We start from the raw sequence: 24,099 nt of genomic DNA, 5'->3' as shown, positions 1-24,099 counted from the left end.
CACAACCCATAGTGTTTCCCAAGCCCACCAGTTGTGTTCCCTGAACAGAGCCAGGAATAAGCCCTGAGCATTACTAGGTGTTACCCAAAGCACCTATACAATCTTCATGTGTCTGGAAAGAGATATGTGTGTATGCACATATACATTGGATGTTGAATAAGATACATGCAGGCACCCTTCATCAGAGAATACATGTCTTATGTATGACCACTTATAACCTCCTCTAATCTAACATCAGGCCCAACACAATATATGCCTGACTCCAGACTTTGTGGAAATGTGTGTGTGTGTGTGTGTGTGTGTGTGTGTGTGTGTGTGTGTGTGTGTGTGTGTGTGTGTCTGGATCAAATGTTGGGAAGAAACCATTCTTAAACCTTCTGATGGCCCCATCTCTGACACCCATCCCTAAAGAGCTGTAATCGGCCAGCATAAGAGCAGGGCCTCATTGTTGGCGCCTTTCTCCATTGGCCCCATGCTCTCTGACGCCAACCACTCAAGGGCCAGCCGTGAAATTTAATTTGGAGTCTTACCGACACGTTCTGAATCTGAAATCTCAATAACAACTTTCCCTTTGCTCAGCCTTTTAACTGTGAAATTCAGTTGGGGAGTTTCGGAGCAGCAGGTAATGTCACAGCACTCCGGAGGGATTTTGCCAAAATTCTCCTAAAGTGCTTGCAAGTGTCATTTCCATATTTAACTAATTTCAGTTTTTAATTAGCTCCGTGTGAAAAATGAGAGTTCACGCTGAGCTCCTCTGTCAGCACAGACGCTTGTTTCTTTTCTAGGATCTCAGGACAATTAAGAGAAAGATCGTGAATGCAACCGGAAACTCCATGGTGCACGACTCACTCCAGCCTCAACATTGCTCCCTGGCAGCGAGGCAGGGCTTCTTCCTGGCCTGCTTGCCAGGCTGGGAAAGAGCAGTTTAGAAAAGGGTTTTCAATGACAGACATGTGGCTCCAGCATTTGAGAGGTTTCTTAGCTACACAAAGTGTTCCCTTGACCCTAGATTCTCCAAGATAACCCAAGACCACATTTGAAAGGACATTGGCTGAAATAATGCCCCACCCATGGTGTTTGCAGCTTAAAGCCGGCATCTCGAATGCAAATGGCTCCTACATCCGGGCCCTGAGAATGTGGTTGGGTGTCATGCCCTTGGTGTGTAAAGATGACATATTCCTGATTAAGTTTCCAAACACAGTCCTGGCAGGGCAATGTGTTGATACTCTACTCAATGTGTAAATGCGGATGCAAATGAAAAACCACAGTCTATCTCTCCTTCCCACCTCCCCCCGCCCCTAAGAAAAAGCAATGTATCGAGAGGTTCTATTTTGCATAAACTGAAAAATATTTGATGTGATCAGGTTTCTGAAACAATTTCAAGGAAGCCAAACAAACGCAGCCCTGCATTTCATTTGCATAGCATCCATGCTAATGGCGTTACTGGTTCCAAGGAGAAGATTCCTTCAGAGTTTTTGAACGTGATTAAAGTGGAGGCCTACGTGGTGCTTCTCTTTAAGAGCAATACTTGGGAATTGGTTGGAAACATCAAGTTCTTTTACTCTGCTTAACTGCTGGATAATGGATAATGTCCTTGATAGATGATATAGTCATGAGGACACATGGATAGTGCCATGGAGTAGAACATAAGAATCCTAATGACAAAAGTCTTTTGTTTCCTCAAGTCTTGGGTCCCTGAGGTTTAATGGATGAACAGGGTAACATAGATTAGGATCTTATAAGTGTTCTCTTGTCTCCCTCTGAGCATATGTGCTGGAGTAAACTCGAATGTGTGAATACAGTAGGCTGCATATTTGGTTTTGGTTTGGTTTGGTTTGGTGGAACACAGATTGATCCTACACCCAGTAATGCTCAGGGACTATTTTTGGCTCTGTGTTCAAGAGGAACCCATGGCAGTGCTCAAGGCACCATATGCCATGGTGGGTACAGAATAGGGGCCAGCCACGTGCAAGACGAGTACTTTAATGCCTGTACTCTCACTCTAGGCCCAGGCTGCACCATTGGTTAGAGAATCTGAGAATCATGTGCCATGTGTGCAGGATGCCAGAAATTCCACCACTGGGGAATTATTTATATAAAACTTCCATTGAAGGTCTGAACATGAAAAGGTTTTAAATCACTTCTTTCAATGTGTTCATTTACCAGGAATGCAAGCATAATTGGCTAATGAGGCTTGGGAAGGAGATTGGAGCTCCACTTTAGGGTGACTTTGTTCTCCCTTGACTGGGTGGGGTCATTGGCCCTGATCTCTCTGGGTTCTGGGATTTGTCACCATTCTTCACTCACAAGGCTCCATCATCAATCAGCTTTGGAATGATATGGGTGTGGTGTGTGGGACTTTTTGTATCATTTGCTCTTTTCAAAGTGTGAACTTAGGAGAGGTTCTTATGGGGGTCCAAGGAAGTATGTCCCACTGTGAGAGGCTTGACCTGTGGGGGCTTGACCTTGTGGAGCATAGTGGTCCATTCTCACATAAGTGGTAGTGGCAGTGGCAGTGGCAGCTGTTCAAACCAGAACATTATCACTTAGTGATGGCTCCAGAGAAGTGAACTTGAGGGACAAAAGGAGCAGGACTTGCCCCAGATGGTGAATTCAGGATGGACTGGTGAGGACAGTGGACTTTGGGACCGAAAAAGACTAATATGGGCTTTTCCATTAGAGAATTTAGGTAAATTCTAGACAGGGAGACAGAGTGATAGTATGCATCAAGGATGTTTTTCTTGCATATGGCTGACCCCAGCTTTAATCTCTAGTGCCCTCTATGATCCACCACATTCATCAGGCATAATCCCTGAGAGTTGAACCAGGACTAAATCCTAAGCACCTCCGGATATGGCCTCAAAATAAAACAAACAAATAAAACAAATTCTGGACTGGACAAGTAAGAATGAAAATCTTAGTTTTGTGGAGATATGAATTCATTCACATACTCATTTATAAGATCAACTTTTTCTGGTATAAGACAGAGACTAACTTCTAAAAGTTGTGTTCCCCAGGATCAAGTCCCCCACTTTCCCACTCTAAAGCCACATGAACCTGTCTGTGACTCAGTTTTCCTCTTTCAAGATGAGTCCATTGAGATGAAGTGAGCAAATTCTTGACTTCACACTGAGCACAGTGCCTGGAAAGGCAGGAAGTACAGAAACCATGAAGTGTGCTTGGTTCTGAATATACAAAAGCATGCTTTTATACCATATGTCAGTCCAGATTTCAGAGAGCCATGAAACCAGGGACTCAGGTAGAATTCAGAAAGTAAATCCACCCACAAATTGATCAGGACCTCCTTCCAGTGTCTATCTGGAATAAAGATATCAAAGTTGGCATCTGGGATGGACCCATTAGTAAAAACCATTTATTAAAACAGTAATACCTTCCATGGACATAGTGACCACAGGTGTTCCTGCTAGGAAATAGCAGGAAATATACACACACCTGTATACAGATACATACACACGTGTGCACACATGCATGCAGTAAGATAATTTACTCATCATTTCCAGTAAAGTAACTTCTTTGGGTTATATACTTAGGGGTCATTACCAGCAATTCTTAGGTATAAAACAGGGTTTTTCATATGCAAGACAAATGTCTTAACCTATAACCTATATTGTAGCTTCTCTTGATAGACTTGAGGAAAAATAGGGAGATTTGCTCAATTCCAGAACTTTCCTAGAACTGACTTGGTTCCTGGCTGGGTGTTCAGGTGTCCTAATTCTGACCTCCCTGCTTTTCTCTGAGACTCAGGGGTGCAGGATTGAGACAGTCCTGCCTCACAGCAGAATAGGAGAGAGTCAACAAAAGACAAAGTTGAACTTCCTGGCTCACCTCCTTCTGGAAACAGGAATAAGCTTCCTTTGGCTGGCAGCAGCTCTAACTTCTATTAAATACTCTGCCAGAGGAAAAATATATCTCCACAGGAGTCCTGTTGTTTGTCTGGTTTTTTTTCCAGTTGAAGTGTTGGCCTCTAAGTGGAATGTTTCAGGAGTATCTGTTTGTCTTTAGTGCAGTAGCAGTCTTACATGGCAGAAGGAAGACATCACCTCTTGGAGTAATGAACTGCCTTCTAGAAGGATGGGAAAAATAGCTGAGCCTTCACCACAGAGTGAGCTGAATATATATTTACAGTATTCAGCATTGTCAAGTGCACATGGATCTTTTTTAGGAACCCAAGATTGTCCCTATTTTCTACCAACACCAGAGAGGAATGGTACTTGGATCCTGGAGTTATAAGCGACCAGGAAGAGATGGGTATAGACCATTGAACTGTGTCCAACTTATTCCTAGCCAGGACTTTCCTAGTGTTCTATTCACTGAGTTCTCTGGGGCTCTACTCAGGTCCCACTCAAGAATCATTGAGTGCCCTGAAAGGATTGGGCCGCATGCTTCCCACAGCCCCAGGCCTGTTGGACATTTTATCAAAAAGTGTACTGGTCTAATGGAGACTCTGCTTGGGCTGTATCCCCTGGCCCTCAGAGGGTACTCTCCTGAGGCCAGCCCTTGTTCTAGCCAGCTTTGCCCATTCATCCGCTGATCCCTGAAACATCCCAATCTCTAACATTCATAGTGTCTGCTTCCAAGGACCAGTCCTGGGCATCACTTCTGTGAGGCTGAGGATCCATACGGGGTGCCATAGATTAAATCCTGGTCAATCATGTGCAAGGCAAGTGCCCCATACTCACTGTACTATCACTGCAGTCTTTTTAGTGTCTTGGAGAGAGACAATGCCTTGGACAGCGATAGTGCCCCCTTGTGGGAAAACACTACACCCCAGGTCAAAGGCAGCCTGACTGACTATAGGTCCATGTTGCCAAAGAGATTTATTTTATGTGGACCATATCATTCCTTTGCAATTAACTGCCAAGATGGTCATGTACTCATGGACACCGCTCATAGAGAGGGTAGTCCAGCATGCACCCAGACACTAGTTGGGATCTCCACAACCTGTGTGCCCAGCAATCACACCTCAGGCTGGTTGGTTCTCTGAGAACTCACGGGCACCCCCCTTGTCCACTAGTGGAGAACTCTAAGTGTGTCTCTGGCTAGAGAGTGCGGTAGAGGAAACAGGTGCTGAGAACTGTTAAGTCTGGTCTTACTCCAAATCCAGGTCCCCCAGCTTCAGGCTGGTCATGTGGCTTCTCCATGTCCAGATATCCTTATCTCAGACCACAACTCTTTCCTCTGCAGTCTGCTGGTGCAAGATGGGTGAATAAAACTCTGTTGGTTACAGTATGTACAATAAGGCTGATCTCTATTGGAGTGACAGTTTGAGCAAAGTATGACAGTTCTCAGGATTACTCCAACCTTTCCACTCAGGAATCACTCCTGGTATGCTTGGGGGACCCTATAAGAAGCCAGAAATAAACCATGACTCAATTATGTCAAGGCAAGCCTCTTATCCACTAGCCCCAACAAAGCTCCTCTTTAAATGCTGGGGCTAGCCAAACTATACTCTCTGCCCCAGGAAAGGCCTCATGTTGATTCAATCTCATGTTAGCCTGATCTTCTGCCAACTAGTGGATTGGGAAGGATCTAAGTGTTACTAGCAGTACCCACACTGCCCCTCAGTATGATTTCAGGCCACCATCACATCCCAGCCATGGCTTCCAAGGCCAAGATTCTCTTGTCCCTGTAGATGCTGGAGAATTGCATTTACCTTCAGCCATCCTTGCTCCTGACTTTAAAGTTAGTTAAGTCTTTGTTTATGCCTCTTTGGTTGTTTTGTTCCTCCCCCCTTTATTTTTTTGGTGGACCTCCCAAGCCATACCCTGGAGGCCCAACTTCCACACTGGCAATCAGGCTGATGATTCAGTGCAGGGGCCTGAAGATGTGATGTTGTGCAGAACCAACAGTGCCCAGTATTACATGGTGCTTTTTTGGTAATGTTCTGTGGACCATGTAGTGTGAAATTCAAGACTAGGATGGGTATATATTAGGATGCCATGTAAATGCCTCAACATTATCTTCTGGCCCCTGAAGTCTCATGTTTAGATCAGTGTTTCTCAATCTTTTCTTAACCATGAACCCTTTCAACTTTATTTTCCTCCTGTGCTGCCTCTTTCTATTACTTTTTACCCTATTCTCATTCACTGGACCCTACTGTCACCATTTTTACCTGTGATCCCCTTGAAATATCCTGGAGACTCAATGGAGTCCATGTGACCAACCCCCACAATTGAAAAATCACGTTTTAATTTTGGTTTTAGAGTTAGACCAATTGGTTCTCAGGTCTTAGTCCTGGCTCTGAGCTCAGGGAACACACCTAGTAGGTTCAGGGGAACTTTTGCAGTACCCGGAATTGAACCCAGGTTGGCTGTGCGCAAAGCAAGCTTTTTTACCTGCTGTGCTATCTTTCTGGACAAAACCATAATTTTAGATCGCCTTTGGGAAATTTCAGTCAAAATCTATTCCTTCCCCCAACCCAACTTTTGGCAGAGCTGTTTATTATTCTCGCTGGCCTCTTGGGATCTGTGTGTGGTCTGTCCACTGGGCTTTGTTTCATTTTCAACACTCGATGAAAGTTCTCTCCCATTAGCCAGAGGGAAACTTACAGTGCTTGGCTGCCTATTGTGTTTTTAGTGGCTCATTTCCCAGCTGCCACCTGGATGCCACGAGCCTCTGCTTGGAGCTGTTCCCTGCTTCATCCTTGCTAACCAACAGAGCTTCGTTGTTCCATCCCTGGGTCTCTCTGGAGCAGATGCTGTCATATAGTGATAAATTGTGCTTTGGGCTGGGGGTGGGGCAGGGGGTCGGTCAGGAACTCTTGGGACACATCCTCCCAAAGTCATTTCTGACCCAGAAGAGAATCTGGTTGTTTGTTTTGTTTTGTTTGGGGCCACACCCAGTGATGCTCAGGGCTTATTCCTGGTTCTACACTGGGGACCATATGGATACCAGAGATCAAACCTGTCTCATCGCATGCAAGACAAGTGTCTACCTATACTATCTCTCTGACCCCCATCACCACCAGAGAAAAATATGAACAGGACCACCAGGGTGGAGCTGCTAGAACCTTAGTGGGAGTGTGAGAGAGGGACCACCAAGTGTCAAATTGGCTAAACCAGTTGTCCACAATCTCCAAATGAAGGAGAACATACTCTGGGTTTAACAAGGATCAAAATCCAAGCTCTTAGGACCTCAAGTTTAAGGCACTGTTGGTGGTAGTTACCCATGGAAGCAAATGTAGTGACTCTTGCCAGTCCCAATTCTTCTGGGCTGGGTTATAGAACAGCTTTTGCTCCCTGAATTTAACACCTTTTGTCATGCTTCCTTTCTTTACTTTGTCTCTGCACCATGCCTGTTTTGAGCCTTGTCCTTGTCACCCAAGACCTAGGCTGACTTGTGTAGAAGAGGGAGAATGAAAACCGAGGACAGTATGTATGCTTGCACTGAATTAGCAAGGGGAGGCTGTATTTTTGGGAAGAGGTGTTGAGCAGAGAAATGGGCCCTCCACCTTACTCCATGGTCTCAAGATGACATGAGGTGGGCAGAGGCTCCGGAGGTAGGTGGAAACTCCTGACATGGGCAGAGACTTTCATAGTGGGTGAAAATTCCCTGTACTTATAGGATCTGCTATAGGAGCTGAAGGGGATCTGAGCTAAGCACCCACCCCTGCAAGACCATCCCCCTTGCCAACATTCTTCTTCCTCTAGGCAACTCTTTCCACTTTTGTGACTATGTGGGAGCAATCATGTAAACTTCAGGTGCCAGAGTCTTGGTGCAGGATCTGTTCATGTACTGCCTGTGGAAGGTGCCAGACCAAGTAATATGCCTGGATGGAAATATGCCTTCACTCTGCAGCCTCACCCATTCATTTCCAGCACTACTCCATGCCACCTATGATCACTTTATGCTGTGGCTCTGTTGTTTGTAGGAGACTGCACTACCCTTCCGTGAAACTCTTCAAATTTCCTTCCATGTGGCATTACAAATTTTTATTTCTTACTAGGTAGTCTGCTCCATCCAGGACATTCTGTTTGCCCCTAGATCTTGGGGTTGAGGTTGCAAAGCCTTCATCTCACTATTAAACCTTAAACATCTGTTATGTTTACTCATCCTGGGGAACCCTAGAGTCCAGATGGAGCAGTTATAGAAGCAGGGAGCCTCAGGAAATGCAGGACTGTTCAGTATCATGGAGTCTTTGTCCGTCCTGAACCCCTTTGCATCCATCCTTCAAAAGCCAGGAAGACAAACTCAGGCAAGGAAGGAAATATAGCTGATGATGAAAGAAAAAAGCAAACAAAAGACTATTTCAGACACTATCACCCAAAACAGGAGAAGGTAGCATGTACCCCTGATATAATTCTCACTTATTTATTTGCCATTCAATCTAACAGCAGAAAATATGCCCCAACTTGAGTTTCCTGCCTGCTTCCTCAGGAACATGAAGCTCAGAGCTCTCACTCTGCCCTGTCCCCAGCATGGCTCCATCTCTTGGGCTCACTTTCTCATCCCTTGTCACTGCTATCATTTGTCTGAGTAGTAATGGGCAAGCTCTGCCTGACACTGTTCACCCCAGCTGCCTCACATGTGTCTCCTAAACCTTTTCCAGTGTATTTCGATTCTGTGTTTTATTTGGGGGCTACACCTGGCAGTGCTCAGGGTTTATTCATGGCTCTGCATTCAGGAATCACTCCTGGCAGTGCTCAGAGGACCATATGGGATGCTAGAGATTGAACCTGGCCCAGCTACATACAAAGCAAGTGCCCTACCCACCGTACTATCTCACCGGACTCTCCACTGTGTTTTGTTAATGGGGGGGGGGGGAGGGCGGGGAAGGGGACGGACTTAAGAGAAACTGAACCAGTGTACCTCTCACCAGAAATGCCCACAAAGTGTTGCAGAAGTTTTGATTGCATCCACATCTTGTCTTCTCCTCCCTCCCACCCAGCCCCCACTAGCAGCAGTAGTCTGGTCTGACACTGTAGGTTAAAATTCAGCTACCAACCCCAAACAAAGGCATTCCCCCAACTTCCTCCTTCCTAAAAGCTCTTCCTTTGATACGTAAAAGCCCACCAGATAGTACTTTTGTCTCTTTCTACCTGCCCCCTCCTGGTATTGGGAATTGTTTTTAATAAAGAAGGTAGAATTTTGGCTTTTTGGCTGAGGCAGAGAGAGTTTGAGGCAAAAGGCCACAGATCCCTTGTCCATCCTTTCCTGACTGCTTGGGGTTGTATTTCTTCACCACTACCCGCTTCTTCAGGCCCGGCTGTGTGAGGTTTAGAAATATGGTGCCTGAGGCAGTCTCACAACTCATAGATTTTTATTTTACAGTTCACAATGAGGTTTTCACAGTGATGGGACCTTGGAGATGGGATCCTCTTCGCCAGCTGGGGTCCCTTCACACACACACCCCAAGCGTGGTTAGTTTAGCATATGAGAGAAGTTCCATGGTAAAACACTCATCTTGCATGCAAGAGACCTGGATTCATTTCATTCTCCAGCACAACAACTTCTTGGTTTAGTCAGGGCCCCTGTGACACCAATCATGCATGTTCATGTCTGCCTTTCAACCTAGAAAAGATCACAGTTCCCAACTCAAGGCGAGGCCCCGATCACCCAGTACGAACATCTACAAAATCGTTTTGAAATAGCTAATTCCTTGGCTCCCTCCACTAGGTAATTACAAATCAGAAGCTATCGTTCATCTGGAAGCCGCCACAATTAGTTCTCATTTCTTGACCTCTGTATAGTGAAAATGTGGCATCATTTGAGGCAATAAAATCTGAGCTCTGCAAGTAGGTGACTTACACCTAACAGATAAAATGTGGGAGGAAAACGAAGCATTACCTTTGATGGAAAGTGCACAATAAATGTCACCGCAGCTTATTAGTATTTCGCATCTAATACTAATAAGCCAACTGGGCCCTGCACTTGAGAAGGACCCTATACAAAGACAACGTGGCTCTGTAGTGGAGATGCGTGTAATGAAGAGGCAGACAGAAGACGTGCCGCTTTCACCCGCGTCAGTCTGAGCCGAATTGTTTGAAGATGGGTTTTTAACCTTAATGGAATGCAGTCTGCCCGTGAGTGGTGGCAGGCAGGAGAATTAATTGCTGTGTGAACAATCTCCTAAGCATTGTTAATTGCATTTCCTGTGGCTAATTGTTTCTCCCACCCCATACCCCCCCCCCATCAACCTGTGGTGATCACCCATTGTCAAGGACTCTTTCCCTCACACGGTCCCCAACAAATCCCCTTCCCCCTTATACACATACACACACACACACACACACACACACACACACACAAACACACACACACACACACTTTCAACAGCATCAGTCTAAGTCCAGTTGAATTTGGACAGAAAGCAATAGCAGACGATTCCTTATTTATTTGCAAATGAAGCATTTCTTTGCTCCAGGCTTTGAAAGGATATAGGCATTTGGGATTTGCTTTTCATTTTCTACAGGGAAAACAGGTCACTCTAAGAACCCTCATTGGAGATGGGGGGGGGGGGGGTGTGAATTGAGTTTGCTAAATTAATTGAAAAGCAGGGGGTCACTTTTGGCCCAGACAGACTGACAAAAAAAGCAAAAGGAAGTTTGTGTTTGAAAGTTCGGGGTGTCACACAGAAGGAAAGCTGGGATCCACCAAAGGGTGTGTGTGTGTGTGTGTGTGTGTGTGTGTGTGTGTGTGTGTGTGTGTGTGAGAGAGAGAGAGAGAGAGAGAGAGAGAGAGAGAGAGAGATACAGTTTCCAGAAGACCTTATTCTCCCCCCCCCCAATTCTCACAGGCTTCATCCACAATGGGGTCCACTTAGCCAGCATGAAAAGGATCTACAAGGAGGAAAACAAATTCAAGTTTGAGGGCCACAGGGACCTGGTCCTGACCTTGGGCTGAGGCAGCTGTGGTTCTTGCAGAGCTGGGCAGTGAGACCAGCAGGCCTCTCCATGTAGGATCTTTCATTCTGAGATGCACTGTAGTGGTCTTTAGGGGGGCTGTGATCCTCAAGAATGCCTTGAGTGTGAGGCAAACTGCATGGACTGGAGCAGAGAGAGGAGGAGACATTATTTCCTCTGTTTTGTCCATCAAGAGATCCTCTCCCAGAGGGGATGTGGGAGTGGCTATACATCCCCCACCCCACCCCCACTAGATCTATAGGACTCTGTTGGCAGCTAATCCGATGCCGGGGTGCTCTCCCCACCTCTCCACCTCCCTAACCCTCTGCCAGCCTTTTTGAACAGGCAGCTTCTTTTTCATAGGCATGCCTGGGAGCCCGCACCTGGCCCTCCCCCTCTTGACATTTGCGTGGCTGAATTCTCCATTCATATTTTCATTACTTTGTCTCTCCTGCAGCAATGCATCTGCTCGGACTCAATTGGCAACTGCAGCCGGCAGATGGACACACCTTTAACAATGGGATAAGAACCGGCTTACCAGGCACCGAGGATGGGGCAACAATGCCATCTGGAGGCAAAGGTGAGGTTACAGCTGCTGCTGGCCCTCTGGAGGCCAACAGGGAAATTCAGAGCCCTCACCAGCTGCTTCAGGTTTCCAAATGCAAATCTTTCCCGTCCAGAGGAAGGGAAAGAAAAGAAGTGAGTTGCTTTTAAAAAGTGGGGCAGGGTCGCCTTGGTTAGGTGTTCCTGCTCAGAGCTGCCTGCTTTTCCTGCCTGGGCACCGCCATGTTTGGCTGGAGTCACAAGAACTGGCACAGAGCCTGAATGCCTTTGCTCTCTGCATCAATAGCTGGCACAGTTGGGAGTAACTCGGAAACCTCCCCAAGCCTGGATAGAAGCAGCAGCAGTAGCAGCAGTGACAGGCTCAGCAGAGGAAAGTCCGGCCTAATCCAGGGAGCCCAGGCCCCCAGACACACTAGATCCCCAGGAGACAGAGATGCAGCCTTTTCCTGGGAGACAGGCCTGCCAAATCTGAATGCGTCCCCTCTTTGGGAGTAGAGACAGAAACACAGGTTTCCAGATGCAAATTTCTCCTAGCTGGATTTATAAGGGGAAAGGAAAGGGGTTGAGGTTTCAAAAGGGTTGGGGACCAATCAGTCTCAGGTGTACTGGTAGTGTTAAAAAAAAAAAAAAGGATAGACCTAAACATCCAAGCCAAAGGCAACATCAGTGAAATCAAGAGACCCAAACTATAACAATGGACAGTTAATACTGGCAGGCTGGGGGTGTGGGGGTGGTATGGGCTGCACTTGGGGAACATTGGTAGAGGGAGGTAGACTCTAGGGGTGTGATTGGCCCTGATGTCTGAAACCCGACTATGAAGACTTTGTAAATCACAATGGTTTCAATGAAATTTTAAAAAAAAATTTTTTAAAGAGTAGGGTCAATGCTTCCCTTCTCAACAGATAATTGAGGCCCACAGAAATCATTTTGGAAGCAGTCAAGCTCCTTGCAAGGAAGAAAAAGTATGTGCTAACATGGCTCTAAGGAGAAGGGAAGCAAACAGAGCCCTGGGGAGATTGGGGACTTGCTTGGGACAATTAAGTACAGGATTGAAGCAGGGCTGCTTCCTGGAATGGTTTTACCAAACAAAGTTTTCTTTGGAACACATCAGTGTCTCTTCCCCCCCCCCCCCAACACTCCCAACCCCACCCCATGTCTATATAACCCCCATCAGAATATTTTGGAGTAGAATCAGGAAGGTGTTCTAGCTGGGGGACACCAATGCTTAGGCTCTTGCCTTCAAACAGTAAGGAATTGGGCCAAAGAGAAAGCACAAAAAATAGGGTGCTTGTCTTGCACACAGCTGACCCAGGCTTGATCCCAGACATCCCCTATGACTAGTCCCTCGATCACTGCCAGGAATGATCCCTGAGTATATTTCTGGTTGGGCTCTTCCCCCTGCCACTGCCCACCAAAAAAAAAAAAAAAAAAAAAAAAAAGCGCAAGGGACTGGAGAGTGAATGGCCAAATTTGGGAACAAATGTATTAAATTTATTAAAGGGGGGAGGAAGGAAAGGAAATGAGAGCAGGTGAATTCTCAGGTGATGGAGAGGGCTCCTGAAGCAGCCTTTCAGAGAAAGAACAAACATTTCCCTCCTTTTATACATTTCATAACAAAGATGACACAGTGAGTGAGCATATGCTTATTGAGTTCTAAAGAGATGGCCTGGTAAAACTAGGATAAGTGAGATGATGATCTACTGGTATCTGTCCATCTAGATCATTCAGGTCATGAAAGTTAATTAAACACAACCTAGGCCCATCCCGATGACTTTCCATATCAATAATCCCTTTTTAGGACAATATTCCCAATCTCAATTTGCCTGTCCCCTTCTTGCCCCAACAAATACCATTATTGGGTGTCTTGGGTGTGACCTCTTTAAATGGTGTGAATCTTCCCTCACTCAACAAGGAAACCGTGATCCTAGAGAAATGCTTTATTTAGATGTTCATGGCTGAAGATAGAGCAGGTACATGCTGTGGTTCCCTGTACTCCACTGCGCATGATGCTGGGGTTTTGAGTAGTTAGAGCACAGAGAAGGTTCAGAACTCAGAATGTGTGTGATCTGAGCTTAGCAGGAGCTTTAGGCTCTCTGGTTATCCTCCTGCCTCAGGCACAACTTCCTTTTGATGAAGTGCATCTTCGAATGGAATCCGGGTACTGATTTAACCTTCTATGAGCCTGATGATGAGGTTTAGTCTAAGGAGGTGAGTTGTTTCCAGGTGTCAGTTGTTATAACCAGACCTCACGACGGGGGAAAAAAGCACATAGATTTTTTTTTTTGCCTTTATCAACCAAAAGTAAATCCAGTTTGATGATCTAAGATGGGCTGCTTGTTTGCTGCCCTCTTTTAACACCAATCTTGACTCTGGTGCCAAGCTGGGGGCAGAGGGTGGTGTCTCTAAGAGGGCCTTTGGTGGTATGGCAAAATTTGAAGATGTTTTCACTGACCCTTTTATCACTTACAGAATCTGGTATGTAGTGGGCAAAGGTGGAAATATAATTTAACCACCCCAAGATAACCCTGCCACACACCCCACAAAGCTAATTATTCCATCTGAAATATGCATGCAGTGATTAAAGAGGAAACCTAGTACATTTTTTCCACAGTGTTCTTGAGTGAACAAGCCCATCCTAGAAGGGAGAGCCCAGAATGCCTATCAACATGACCCCTGTGTGTTCATGCATTTTAAGGTTTGTTTTTGTTTTTTTGTTTTTTCAGCAGTGCACTCATGAAAAGGCCATCACTGTTGAGTCAGTCTTGGCAAATTCAGGTAGTCCATATTTCCTGCCGGCAGGATGAAGCCTTGCTTCCAGCCTGCCGCCCACTTGAATTTCCCACAAGCTAATTCCCCAGTGGCTGCAGAAACCAAGCTCTAACTCAGGGGATTGTCTCTCGATCTGCAAATAAGAAAACACTTTCCATAGTGTCTTTGGAAAGAACCAGCTCAATTTCCCCATGCAGTCAACATGCCCTGGCAAGGCTGTGTGAACCATTATAACATCACCAGTTCAGAGGTTTTCCCTCGTTAGTTTGGAGATGGAAAGAAAATGGCTGCCAGATCCCTGTCCAGGAAATTTCATCAATGGGACCCTGATGAGTTTAGTATTGCTGAAGGCACAACTCAACCACCGCCTGCTTCCCTTCTGAACACCAAACTCATAATTTTCCCATGACGAGAGATGCTACATTTTTTTCTGAAGTTGCCAAATCATGTTTAAAAACATGACACAAACAGTTATTGATTCCGCCAGTGTGCCTGAATCACTTAGAGATGCTGACGACCTTGCACCTTTGACCTTCTTTGCCCACTGACCTCTCCTCTCCTACTCCCTGATTCTGTACATTTCAAGAACCGGAATTCATTCCAACTGACTGGTTTTCCAGTGTTTTCAACAGACAATCAAGATATATTGGCAATAAGTTAATTAAATAACACCCCCTCCATTTTTTGTGTGTGGTATGCGATAATCCTTCACTCCAGTAACATTTTAATCAAGATACACCACACAACTGCCAGGGAGGTTAATCTTATTAAGCAATTACTGGGTAAGTATCCAGCAGAAGCAAATTAAAATGTAAGCAAAACACGGGCCTGGGAGCCCCATCGAAGATTCTGTACGATGGCACGTCGATGGCGATTTCATTATCTGCTCTTTAGGAGTGTTTACATTCCTCCAATCTGGAAGGGAGTATAATAGACAGGGCAGCCTACACACTCGGATGTGTTAGTGGAAACAAAGCCCTTGATTAATTAGCGGGGAGTAGATGTTCTTAGACCTTCCTCTTTCCTTTTCCATTTGTTGTTGGCAGTGGTGTGTTTTTTTCTCCATCTTCTCTTTCAATTAAACCTTCAGGTGACTAGTAGCTGGGTTTCACCTCCAGGAAAAGCAGCCTACAAGCTGCCAGATGCACTCACCATCTTGCGTGTATTTCTGTGTTAAAAGGAATGAACTCATACATCTTCATTACAAGAGCACGGTGCTCTCTTTCTATAAATCTGGGCTGAGCTGAGCCCAGAGAACAGAGATTCAATACAGTGTTCTGACCTGGTCAGATAATATAAGAGAATCCAGTTTGATTAGCTGGGCTCAGAGACAGTGTGTCCAAGTGCTTTTAAAGGGCGCATCTTAGGGAGCCGATTTGTATATCTTTCTTAAGAAAGCATCAACAGGGCCGGGAAGGTGGCGCTAGAGGTAAGGTGTCTGCCTTACAAGCGCTAGCCAAGGAACGGACCGCAGTTCGATCCCCCGGCATCCCATATGGTCCCCCCAAGCCAGGGGCGATTTCTGAGCACATAGCCAGGAGTAACCCCTGAGCGTCAAACGGGTGTGGCCCATAAACCAAAAAAAAAAAAAAAGCATCAACAACAAAAAGAAAATAATAGTCCCCAATACTTCCCAGATAGTCTGGTCCTGGCTGATACCTCTGTGGCATTCTCAGAAAGGAGTTGCAGATTCTCCTTTCTGCATAAACTACAGCAGCCCAATGCTACACCCTACACCCTCCAAAGAAAATAATCCAGTTACCTGATTTAACTTTATCAAACTTCAAAGCTACCAAATTTGGTGTAGATCAGTAAATCTTTGACCACATAACCTCATGCAGCCGCTACATGACACCAATATTTTGTTGTAGTGTCAGCCTAGTAGTATCACAAGAGATCTGATGGCAAAGTTATAAAAATCTACCAAGCTCAGTGAGCCTAAACAGTAACACCTAAGACTCAATTAGCACTTGTCACAGCCCTGTAAATCCTTAGTGATCTTAATAAGATCACTTACTGTAAGTAAGATCCTTACTGATCTTAGTAACACTTAGAGAGATAGAACTATCATTTGAAGGCCGGAGAGATAGCATGGAAATAGGGCATTTGCCTTGCATGCAGAAGAATGGTGGTTTGAATCCTAGCATCCGTATGGTCTCCTGAGCCAGTCAGGAGCGATTTATGAGTATAGAGCCGGGAGTAACCCCTGAGTGCTGCTGGGTGTGTCCCCCCCCCCAAAAAAAATTGAACTATCATTTTGAATTGACATTTGTTGATTTAAGCTTTGATAATTCTATTTTTCTTTGTATTGCAACTAACAATTTAAAGTAAATTTGTGCCTGCAGGAGAGCAGGGGAGGTGATGGGTGGGAAATTGGGGACACTGGTGAAGGGAAGGTCACTCTGGTGATGGGATTGTTGTTGGATCATTTCATGCCTGGGATGATTGTATTATGAATAACTTGGTAAATCATGGTGTTATAACAAAAATTGGAGAAAGGAAGGAGGAAGCATCAGCATCCCAACCAGAATTTCATAGAGCATCCTGAAACACCCTCTCATTGAAAGATTCAAAGTATCTTTTCCACTAAACTCATTCCAATCTGGCAAGTTGCCTGTTTCTGCAAATGCAGTTTCATTGCAGTTTATGTCCATTCATTGTCTGTGGCTCCTTTTCCGCTAGCCCAGTGCCACTGAGGAGATGCAAATGGGGGATTTATTGGCCTGCTGATCCTGAAATATTTACAATCTGGCTCTTCAGGGAAAAAGTTTGCCAGGTGACCCGATCATTTGCAAACACATTTCTTCCTTCTAGGGCCTTTTCTGCAACCACTCAAATTATAGGAAATGAGGAAAAAGAGCCCAAACTCCCCATGTCTCCATTTTCCTTCTCCACCCAGAATTGGCCAAACTATATTTTAGCAGCTTTGCATTGTCAGATTCTCAGCAGCTTGGAATACTGGAGCTAGCCTGAGTAGAGTACATGTACAAACTCCTTTCTCAAGTACTTGTGTGTTACCTGCATCTAATCAGTAGGAGATGATGCTTATCAAATGTACTGTGTGCTACTGGGCATTTTGGGGGGATCCATGAGTAGTCATTGCCATGTCATTGTACTATATCTTCCTCCCTTGGGCCTGCTAGCAGGTCTCAGCAACGGCTTCTTGTGAGAGAGAAGCAAAGCCCTATCCAATGATGATGCCTATAGAACTTCCGGTTATACACTCTAAGTATCCTCTTTTCTCTTTATGTCTAAGACCTCTATGAAGACATCTTCCCAGACACTTACTAAATGGGTGGGTGAGAAGCTGGCCTTTTCAATCATAAATACTAATGTGCAAAGCAAGCTGGCCCCTCCCTCCTGGACATTATTTGTCTTCCTGCAGCTTGACTTTCACCATTGCCAGCCTGTCTGTTTTAAACCCCACCATTCTCGGTTTATAACTCAGCTGTAAACATTTATTTGTGCCTGGAGCACATTTCTTTCCTCCTCTTTTGGAAAAAAAAAAGATCAGAATTTCCAGATGGTATGCAAGTTGGGGGAAAAAATGGCAAAGCCTGTGATTCTGTTTAGAAACATGTTTTTCTACACTTGCCCTTTCAGCAGAAACTTCATTATGATTTTTACTAGTTGGCTTAATGCATAGTACCAGAAGCCAGCCTCACAGGGAGGCTAGTAATTTTTCCTCTGGCTCCCATACATGCAGCCCAGGGTTTCGAAATGATCACTTCCCAGTAGGGAGTGCCTTTCAAAGCTGAAGTTTCCAGAATGGCCAGAGGTCATGACTTGGCACCACCATTGCAATATGACATTCTCCTGGAAGTGAGCCCGATGGCCCCAACCTCTACCCTTGGGAAGTCTTGCTTGTCCACTGTTTGAGAGGGATATCGCTGGGGGTGCTTTACATTGGTAGATGTCAGCTTGAGCACCACCTGCTTCTCTGTTCCAATTCAAACCATTTCTGTGATGCTGCTTCATGGTGGCTGGACACACATTTGTCATAAGACTCCAGTTAACTGCTGTCACATCTGCTATTGCATGGGCTCATGTCTCTGTCAGAATTAACTTGCTTGTCTAGAGATGAGTATCAATGCTGTGCTTGGAAGCCCACCTTATAGGACCTCTCATACTTAGCACAGTGCCTGGAATGCAGTAGGTGTAGAGGTTAGATAGGTAGGTTTGGTCCCCAGCTCCTCTGCTTACAAGCAATGTGATGATTAACAGGTCCAATTGCTTTCTGGAATTTTTTTTTGTTTTTTTTTTTTGGTTTTTTGGTTTTTGGGTCACACCCGGCGGTGCTCAGGGGTTACTCCTAGCTGTCTACTCAGAAATAGCTCCTGGCAGGCACGGGGGACCCTATGGGACACCAGGATTCAAACCAACCTCCTTAGGTTCTGGATCGGCTGTTTGCCAGGCAAGCACCACTGTGCTATCTCTCCAGGCCTGCTTTCCGGAATTTTTTGCCTCTGAACAATAGGGGGGAAATCAGAAAATAGATTCTGGAGTGATAGTACAGTAGTAGGGTATTTGCCTCACACATGACTACCTGAGGTTCAATCCTCAATAAACCATTTGGTTTCCTGATACACTTAACAGTATATTCAGGAAAAGGCAAGTTCACATGAACAGTCAGTTGTTCAAATATTCATTAAAAATCAGTGTCCAGGAATTGGTCATTGCAAAAATAAATTTTTTGTGGCCATAACACTCAGGATCTATTCTTGGCTCTATGCTTAGGAGTGATCTCTGGCAATATTCAGGGAACCATATGTGGTGCCAAGTATTCAACCCAGAGTTGTAGCCAATGAAATTGCATGCAAGGCCAGCACCTTCTCCCCTGTACTATTGGTTTGCTCAAACTGGTTGTCTTTACCAATGGCAATTCATTAAGGGTTCAGAAGATGGAATGGTCCTGCTTTGCCCCGAACACTCAATGGTTCTTTAGAAATCATCCTTGCTGTGGCATGAGGCAGTAGGAATGGTTAATTGAGGATCCACTCACTGCCTGGCGACCCACTGCTGGTCAGAAGGGAGGAGGCCAGGGGCTGCTGGATGATCACACAGTGAAGTGTAAGTCCACTGCAGCATATCTAATATCCTTCAGAAAATCTCCTCCGGATAATTGTCCCGATTCCCAAATAAATGGCAATGAGGTGTAATAACTAAAGCAATATTCCAAATTCAGCTTTATTTGCAATAGATAAAAATATGTGAGGCAGAATAATCCATAGGGTGGATTTATGCCAAAGAGCGTCAGGAGATGGTTCCATTTAGGAAGCATTAATCGGAAGCTTCATTTCCCCGGTCTGATGGCCAAGGGTCCCGTCCCCTTTATCACTTGTTTGGTGAATAGTTTCACAGTTTGCCTTAATGAATTATGGCAACATTTTCGGAAATGATTAGCTCCTAATGTGTCTCTGGAAGACTGTCGTTTTGCTCACCATCGTCTTATTTAACAGGTTGGAAATTTGGGTGCATGTTCCTGGAATAGGTGATAGCTTTCCATTTACATGAGCAATCTCCCGTGCAGCTAGAGCACACCTCTGCCGTGCAAAGTTGATTACAAGTGTGTTGCCACTAAAAATCTCGGGAATTTCCCCTTTTCTGCTGGCGAAAAACCAGCCAGGACCACCTGGTCATAATAATCTATTTCTTTGGGAAAACTGATACTCAGTCTCTCCTTCATACTGTGCAGAGTGTGGCAAAAAAGGAAGGCCACAGCGTGGGGGCTGGAGCAGTGAGGAGGGCACTTGCCTTGTGTGCAGCTGACTCTGGTCTGCTATCAGGCATTCAATAAGTCCCCTGAGCACTGCCATGAGTCTTGAGCACTACTGGGTGCAAATACCCCTCTGCCCACAAAAGGGGAGGCTATAGCTCTGGGGGATGTGAAATGACTATTGCTGTCTATTGATTCATGTTTGGCTATGACCTGACTTTTGCCAAATTATCAGAGCCCAGCTACTTTATTCCTCTGCCAAGAGTACTACCAGTTAAAGCAAATCAAGTACATGGGGACCCCCAAGCACAGGTTGCTGGATAAATGATCCATCTAGTGATATGGTCTTTACTTGTTATTTGTTGCTTGAGCATGCAGGCATGCCACCTTGTTTGGGATGTTCATCCATCATGGTTTAATAAATGAGATCTGGCCACCTAGCACTGACACTGTCTGCTCAGGTCACCCAGCTGACAAGCATCCATAGTACATGTCATAGCTCCACTTTAGAGCAAAGGTATTTGTGACTTGTGGCATGTAGGGTCCCTTCCTGTCTACCCAAGGACCATGCCATGAATGTGGGATTCAGCTACTCTGAAACAGAACAGCTGTTTGGATGAAGCCCTGTCCTCTGACCTTCTACTGTTTTTCATGTATACAATAATAACCTATTTTTTCTTTAAAGTTTCTTTATTAGATCACCATGATTTGCAGGCATATGAACACTTATGTACGTTATGGGTGCAATGCTATCACACCTTGATTTTCCTCAATGAAGTCTCCACCCCAGTCTATTGGGTGCTTCCATCTCAGTGTGTATCTTTCATGGGCTGATTGTCTGAGCAGAGTCTAAGGCTACATTTGAAGTCTTATTCTTTGCTTTGTTGCTCCATGTTCCACCTGCATTTGAGATCAGCTGGCATGTGTTTCTCTCCTATCTTTTCACATGCCCCTGTTTAACTCCATCCAGGTAATAGCAAGACTTTCAACTTTGCTCTAAGCTGGGCCTTTATCCCTTGCATATGTACACTCCATCTTCACTTTCCATGCATTTGGATCTGGGTCATTTCCAAACCGTGGCTATCGCAAATGGCTTGAGTTGTTTGTACTTCAAAAAAGACATTGTATATTTTTCTTCCCAGTGACCAGGTAGTTTCAATGGGACATATGGGTTTAAAGACACATACAGTTCTTGCTGCCTGGGTTATCCTGCTGTGATTCAAAACAGCACCCCATTGTAGAGCCTATGGACACACTCAGAGCAGGGAACTAAAGAACCTAAAGGTACAGAGCTTGTCTCATGGCAGGTGCCTATCCAAGCTGATTCCTCTATCTGTGAGGGTTCCAGAGCATTTCAACATGACCCCAGATCCAGATGGAGAGACAGAAACCTATTCTTATTTTCTTGTCATGTGATGGTAGAAGAACTGACTTTCAAGAGCAGCTAGGACTCGTTTGTGACATTGAAACTGGACTTGACTGCCAGTACCTTGGGCTGTGGGGGACAACACTGATCTTTGATCACAGACTCCAATCTAGGGACTTTCCATCAGTAAGCACTGGCCATAGTAATTTGCAAAAGCCACCTGTTGTTTTTTTTCAAGGCTTTTACATTTTTATGACTCCAGAAGGTATGCATACTCATTGGAAAATAAAAATTTAGCATATGTAAAATGGCATTTGGGGGGACTACAAAGAATATTAGTGGCATAATCAACAATTCTAAATTAAAGCTGTAGCAATATGTGTTTTCTGATCTGTGATAACTGCATCATAAAGTCTTTCTTTTGATGAACAGAAGACTATAGAGGAAAAGGAAGTTTTTATCAATATGCCTTAATGTTTCAGAAAATAGATGTGTATGATCAAGAAGTAAAATGATAGAGCCAGTGTGTAACCTTTGCATCACCCAGAGGAAGGATGCATAAGCATCTTGATGGCATTTTGGAAAATGTGTTGTAAATCTGTAATTATTTCTACAGAGAAGTACATATATATGTACACATGTTTATATATGGAAAAGTAAAAAGTCCCCCCATTTTGCAACACTGTCATTCACTTGCACATCTGGAGAATTTAGATTGAAAGCAGTCACTAGTTTGCAGTAATGATAGCTTACTTAATGTGCATTAAACTAATAGGGTATATTCAAAGTGAAGCCCCATCATTTTTGGCTCATCTCCTCCCTCTTGCCAATCACCCACATAACATACTTGCCTGCACATGTGCACCCACACATGTGTGTGTGTATTTTAACAGATTCCTGGCATCCCACGCCTAGCTTTGCTTTGCAGATGGCAGGTAAGACGGTGGGATATCGCAGATGCATTCAAAGAATTTAAACTCTTTTCCTATTAAAAAGAATATTGGTCCCTGACAACATTGCCCCAAACCAGCCATCTGCCATGTATCAGAGCTTAACCAAACCATCTATTCAGATCCCTAGCTCTTTCCACCAAAATGTTAAGATCTTTAAGCTTCAGGATTTAGATGACACTATTCTCAAATGATGGTCCAACCTAGCAGCCCGCTGGTTGGCTACTTAATTTCACCAATACAAAATGAATAGTTGATGTGTTGGTTTTTCAAAGGAATTCATGAGAAAGGATGCCTTAAATAGTATGCAGTGCCGTCAAGATTTGGAAAAGGTAATTTTCTTTTAAAAGCAAAATCTATTTATACGTAGGTATAGTGAAACCTCTTAAAGCCTTCATTTCAAGTAATGGTCAGAGTGTGGGGTCTAAAATGCCCTTAGCAGATGGGTAGATGAAAGCTGATTCTAGTTAGTAAGCATTGAAAGGGCACCTGTGGATTTCCTGCTGCTAACCACCAAGAATGAGAATACCTGAGCCTGGCTGATAATCAGGGCACACTGTGATGAGTGAGAAAGATACAGGAAATCCAGCCACTCTGCTCCATAACTGCTGAGCCATAGCAGGGGACACTAGACAGTCTAAGGAGGAAACTTGGCATCAGAATAAAGATGCAGCTGATCCAAATCTTGCCACTGTTCATTTTAGCAGTGTTACCAATAACATAGCCAGACTGGCTCCTCCAAGATCCTGCCCCAATTAGCCACGAGTGCCTGATTCCCAGCATTCCCTGGAGCTGAGTCTACTCCCTGCACTGCAGCTACATATAAATAGTTCTGCTTTTAAAAGAATTGGGGACATTGGTGGAAGAACTGAACACTGGTGAAGGGATGAGTGTTGGAAAGTTAATAACAAATAACTTTGTAATTCATTGGGGGGGGATAATGATAGAAAAAAGAACAGAAAAAGAATTAGATTCTCATATTTAGATACACAAATACATGCATACATATGCTTAAATTTACATATGTATATGTCACAGATATACTTAAATCTTTTACTATTAAGTCAGATGTTTTCTTATATCTCTTTGTACTCTATGCACTATTGGTCCTTCTTGGTATACACCCACTTATTCCCCCACTTAAAAGATTATGACTATTATTGTCTCTGATTGAAAAAACACATATAAATATATTTGCATGGTAAAGAGGTGCAGAAAGATTAAGCAACATGTTGTGTACAAGAAAAAGTAAAAATCTTGAGTAGTCCCCTTAATCTGTTATGGCAGTATTCTAAAGTTGGGGGTCTTGTAAAAGTGTGGGAGATTCCACAACCAGAAGATTCCTACACCTGAAACTCCTGAGCCTCCTTGGGGCTTCCAGCATGGTCCGGAAGTCTGTGGAGTGACTCTGATATCCACGTTTGACTCTAGCTATCAGAATCCATGCAGAGATGCAGCCACTGCCGCTGAGTACACTCATGGGTGCTGCTCTCTGCTTCTCTCTCGAGTCCTGTCATTAACCCAGAAAACCCTGCAAAGCCCAACAGATGGAGCAAGGATGCCAGTCTGATTAAGTTTGAAGATGAAGCATCTCTTTCCACATCTTTAATTTTAATGAATTTCTTTAACCTCTGGTCAGTCTATGATTTCTGGGCATCCTTCAAGAGGATCTTCAGGGATCTTTTTATCACTCCATTTCCTTGCTAAGTTGATGATGATGATGATGATGATGATGATGTTCCTTTTCCCAAAGAGTGTTTATTCGGGAGTCTTTCAGAAGCAATGTTTTTAAGGAAAAACTCATCTCCAATTGATAGTAAATCAGTGCTTCTCAGCCACTTGTCATTATAACAAGTGTTTCACCTGGGTATG

General features: G+C 44.5%; 1 protein-coding gene across 1 annotated transcript in view; it reads left to right on the top strand.

Moving 5' to 3' along the window:
- Nucleotides 1-24,099, top strand: part of TENM2 (teneurin transmembrane protein 2) — a 1,185,834-nt gene that overhangs the window by 990,704 nt on the left and 171,031 nt on the right. The window contains exon 8 of the mRNA XM_049774568.1: nt 11,320-11,442. Coding sequence (XP_049630525.1) covers nt 11,320-11,442 — 123 coding nt within the window. The remainder of the gene's footprint in view (nt 1-11,319; nt 11,443-24,099) is intronic.

This window comes from Suncus etruscus, chromosome 6, assembly GCF_024139225.1.
Source record: "Suncus etruscus isolate mSunEtr1 chromosome 6, mSunEtr1.pri.cur, whole genome shotgun sequence".
Lineage (NCBI taxonomy): Eukaryota > Metazoa > Chordata > Mammalia > Eulipotyphla > Soricidae > Suncus > Suncus etruscus.
Note: the sequence above shows the minus strand (reverse complement) of the source record. Positions and strands in the feature narration are given on the sequence as shown.